This window comes from Octopus bimaculoides, chromosome 9, assembly GCF_001194135.2.
Source record: "Octopus bimaculoides isolate UCB-OBI-ISO-001 chromosome 9, ASM119413v2, whole genome shotgun sequence".
Classification (NCBI taxonomy): Eukaryota; Metazoa; Mollusca; class Cephalopoda; order Octopoda; family Octopodidae; genus Octopus; species Octopus bimaculoides.
In genome coordinates, this window is record NC_068989.1 from 71763539 (window position 1) to 71767956 (window position 4418).

General features: G+C 39.2%; 1 protein-coding gene across 2 annotated transcripts in view; it reads right to left on the reverse strand.

The window, feature by feature from the left end:
* Positions 1–4418, reverse strand: part of LOC106869093 (diamine acetyltransferase 1) — a 97324-nt gene that overhangs the window by 14518 nt on the left and 78388 nt on the right. For both annotated transcript variants that reach the window (XM_014914622.2, XM_014914621.2), the window contains one exon: positions 2729–2871. In XM_014914622.2, the coding sequence (XP_014770108.1) occupies positions 2729–2871 (143 nt within the window). The remainder of the gene's footprint in view (positions 1–2728; positions 2872–4418) is intronic.

Genomic DNA, 4418 nt, shown 5'->3' on the forward strand with positions numbered 1-4418 from the left:
TTTAATACAAGTTATTTTATACAAGCCTGCTTGCTTGGCACCAAATTCCTGCAGTATTTTGACAGATGAGGGACAATTCTCCACCACCCCTCACCTGCCACACACACACACACACATATATATGAACAGTCCCCAACTGATTAGCATAAAATCATTCAGACAACACACTCCAGTCTCTAACCCACAGATTGTGCTTCCCCCCCCTCTCTCTCTGCCTCTACAGCTACTGTGGCCTCTATTCTCCATAGCTGACCAGTCTTATGTCACTCTGGTACTCTGAATTAGGAGCTCAGTGGTAGCTCTGCTCAGATACTCCAGACTCACTTATCTCTATTCCTTTTGTTTCCCCCTTTATATTATGTCTCCCACACCTCAGGCCCTTACGCTAACCACTCACTACATCCAGTCTTTCTTCCCACCAAATGTCAACGTTCTGAAACTCCCTTTCCTGTTTAGATATTTCCTGCAGTTGTCAGTTTGTAACAGCTTAACTACACCGTTACTGGGCTACACTCCCACTAGTCGTTCATACTTCATTCTTATCATCATCCTCTGCCAACAAGTTATATTAACCCGTTCGACCCTGTCCCATATTCATTGCATTCATTCCTTTGGCTGTGGTTAAGATGCTCACTTTGAAACTACATGGTTTTGGGTTCAACCCCACTGTGTAGCAACTCACTGTCTTTCAACTCAGTCAAAACATCTAACCCATGCCAACATTGAAAGCTGATAAAAAAAAAATTAGTGATGACAACAACAATGATGGTGATGATGGTGATGTTGGCTTACTGAATACCAACTCCGTTCATTTTCCCTAAACTAAGAAGGTGATTAGTGCTGCTTCTGTTGCTTAATCACCTTATAAAAAGCTATAAATATGCCTTAAGTCATCATTCATACCTAGGAGCGCAAACGATAAATGACAAGTTGTCGTCTGTTGGTCAGTCTGACACTCTAATTAGCTTGGTCAACTGATACTCTCATAAAGCTACACCTCCCACCATGACCATAACTCACTCTACCACCACCACTCATTTTCTTCTATTGTTTTCCATTAGAAATCTCTGTTAATCACCCATTTAGGAATATGCCTGCTGATGAATCCAATCATAAGTCTATGAATAGAACTGTGGTAAGAAAGGAAGATTGTGAATAATATTTTACTTCTTTTTTTTTAACCACAATTGCATATGATACAGAAATCATTAATCACCATCACCATCATTATCTTAATGTCTGCATTTCCATGCTTGCACAGGTCGGACAGCATTCATTGAAACAAATGTCCTCTGTCCAGACAATGCCTTTCCTGGTACCAACTTTTACCTGATTCCAAGCAAAGCATGAGGGTTGAGTCACAAAGTAATGTGCAGTTTTTATTTGCATTACTTTATGAATCATCCTCAAAAATGCATGAGAATTATTCAAAAGGTAATTCTTTTATTTGTTTCAATCATTTGACCACTTTTAGTCGAACAAATCAACCCCAGGACTGCTAAATCGACAAGATTTTTTTTATTCTCTCTCTGTTTATTTCCTCGTGTTTGTTTCTGTTGAAGAGCATAGGCTCAAAACATAAAAGACTTTCTCACTTTCTGGAGCATCAAACTAATACACCTGCTTGCTATTTATACACCTGGTTGCTATTTATACACCTGGTTGCTATTTATACACCTGGTTGCTATTTATACACCTGGTTGCTATTTATACACCTGGTTGCTATTTATACACCTGGTTGCTATTTATACACCTGGTTGCTATTTATACACCTGCTTGCTATTTATACACCTGTCTTCGTCTTTTGTTTTTCTGTAAATTTCAACTATATATATATATATATATATATACAATGGGCTTCTTTCAGTTTCTGTCTACCAAATCCACTCATAAGGCTTTGGTTGGCTTGAGGCTACAATAGAAGACACTTGCCCAAAGTGCCACACAGTGGAACTGAACCCAGAACCATGTGGTTGGGAAGCAAGCTACTTACCACACAGCCGCTCCTGTGCATAATGCAGATAAAAATTGCATTACTTTTTCTGATTCGCCCTCGTAATATATCCCCATGACTGAACAGATTTTCTCAAAAGACTGCAAATGAGGGACACTACTTTTATAACAGCAGTATTAGTTTGCAATTATCAGATGATGTCAAACTGAAGCAGTACAACTTCCTATTCCCACCAGGGCCAGTGCTACGAAGTGTACAGCGCAATTACAGAATTGTCAGTGAGGCCCCTCTACACTACAAAAGCTGAAGATTGATGTTTTATGCTTCTTACTGTACACCTGTCCCAGCCCAAAAGCATTGAGGGCTTGAGGCCCCAGCACTAGCCTCAATAATATACTAAAAGGTCATCATAGAATCCCCTGGTTGAGTATGTGCACTGGGCCCCCTCTTGGCTCAGGGCTGAATTTTTCTAATTGGCTTAAAACCAGCCCGGCACCCCCACCCCCTCGCCAGATAGGTAGATAGATATACAAATAGATATACATTTTGGTTTCTGTTAATCAAATCCACTCACAAGGCTTTGGTTGGTTTGGGGCTATAGTACATGACATTTGCCCAAGGATCCATGTAGTAGGACTGAACCTGACACCACATGGTTGAGAAGCAAGCTTCTTAACCACACAACCAACAATAATAGTGAATATTAGAGGAAACAAATGAAGTAAAAAACTTATCTCCCATGTTGTTTGTTGATCATTTTTGCTGGTTTCTTACCTTAATGACTGCTTTCCAGAGGGCGCTACCCATACCAACTTTTCGACAACATGAGGTGACATAGAAATCTTCCACATAAAGGTATTTTCCTTGCCAAGGGTCATAACCAAAGAAAAACAGAATATAACCACCAATCTTGCCAGCTGCAATTTTAAAACGAAAACAGAAAAATAAAAAAAAAGGAATTATGAAAAAAAATTTTTTTTTTAATCATCATTAGAATTGATTAAACTAAAATTAAATAATTACAATGTGAAAGATGCATTATTAGTCATTTAAAAACACACAGAAACTTCGTTTGAACATTTATTATTTGGTGTAAAAATTTTCCTCATGCCGACTGCAACCTGGTCACTGACATGGTTCCACTCAAGTGAACAATGTCAGGTTGCAATTAATATGATAAAAATTTTGACATCAGATATTGGTTTTAAATTTTGGCACAAGGCCAACAATCTTGGTGGAGGGGGTAAGTCAACTACATCAACCCCAGTACTCAACTGGTACTTATTTTATTGACCCTGAATGGACGAAAGGCAAAGTGAACCTCAGCAGAATTTGATCTCAGAACATAAAGAGGGACAAAATGCTTAGCAGCATTTTGCCTGGGGTCCCTATGGTTCTGCCAGCCTGCTGCCCTTTTGACATCAAATAATAAATGTTTAAGTGAAGTTAACAGTTTTTGAGTGCTTTTTCGAATGGTCAAAGTGTCCCTTCCATGCTGTAATTGTTTTAGTCTCAACACACAATCACGGATCAAAGCTCTTGACAGACAAATACATCTCTGAAATGAAATAACTTTTAACGTTTACTTGTTTCAGTCATTAGACTGTGGCCATGCTGGAGCACTGCATTGAAGAAGTTTTAGTCAAACAAATCAACCCTAGTACTTATTTGTTTTTAAGCCAGGTACTTACTTAATGAGCTTATTGTGTGTAGTACACCTGAGGCGGCGAGCTGGCAGAAACGTTAGCACACCAGGTGAAATGCTTAGTGGTATTTCGTCTGCCGCTACGTTCTGAGTTCAAATTCCGCCAAGGTCGATTTTGCCTTTCATCCTTTCAGGATCAATTAAATAAGTACCAGTTATGCACTTAGGTTGATATAATTGACTTAATCCGTTTGTCTGTCCTTGTTTGTCCCCTCTGTGTGTAGCCCCGTGTGGGGAGTAAAGAAATAACACCTGAGCACTTCTTATTCTATCAGTCTCTTTTATGAAACAGCTAAGTTATAGGGATGTAAACAAAACAACACTGGCTGTCAAGTGGTGGTGGGGAACAAACATAGACACAATGATACTCAAGGATAAACAATGGGTACTGAAAAGTTTGTGGCTTTCAGTAAAAAAAAACAAAAAAATACAGGAGGCCCAGTTAATTAAATTTTATTAAACATATTCCCCCCCACAGCGGTCCTTCAGTTTTTCTAACCCTTGTGAAAGAACTCAGAAGGTTGGACCCTGAACCAGGCCTTTTACAACACCCTTAAACACACACTACACTCTCAGAGTGGTTGGCGTTAGGAAGGGCATCCAGCTGTAGAAACTCTGCCAGATCAGATTGGAGCCTGGTGTAGCCATCTGGTTTCACCAGTCCTCAGTCAAATTGTCCAACCCATGCCAGCATGGAAAGTGGACGTTTAAACGATGAAGATGATGATGATGATATATATATATATATATATATATATA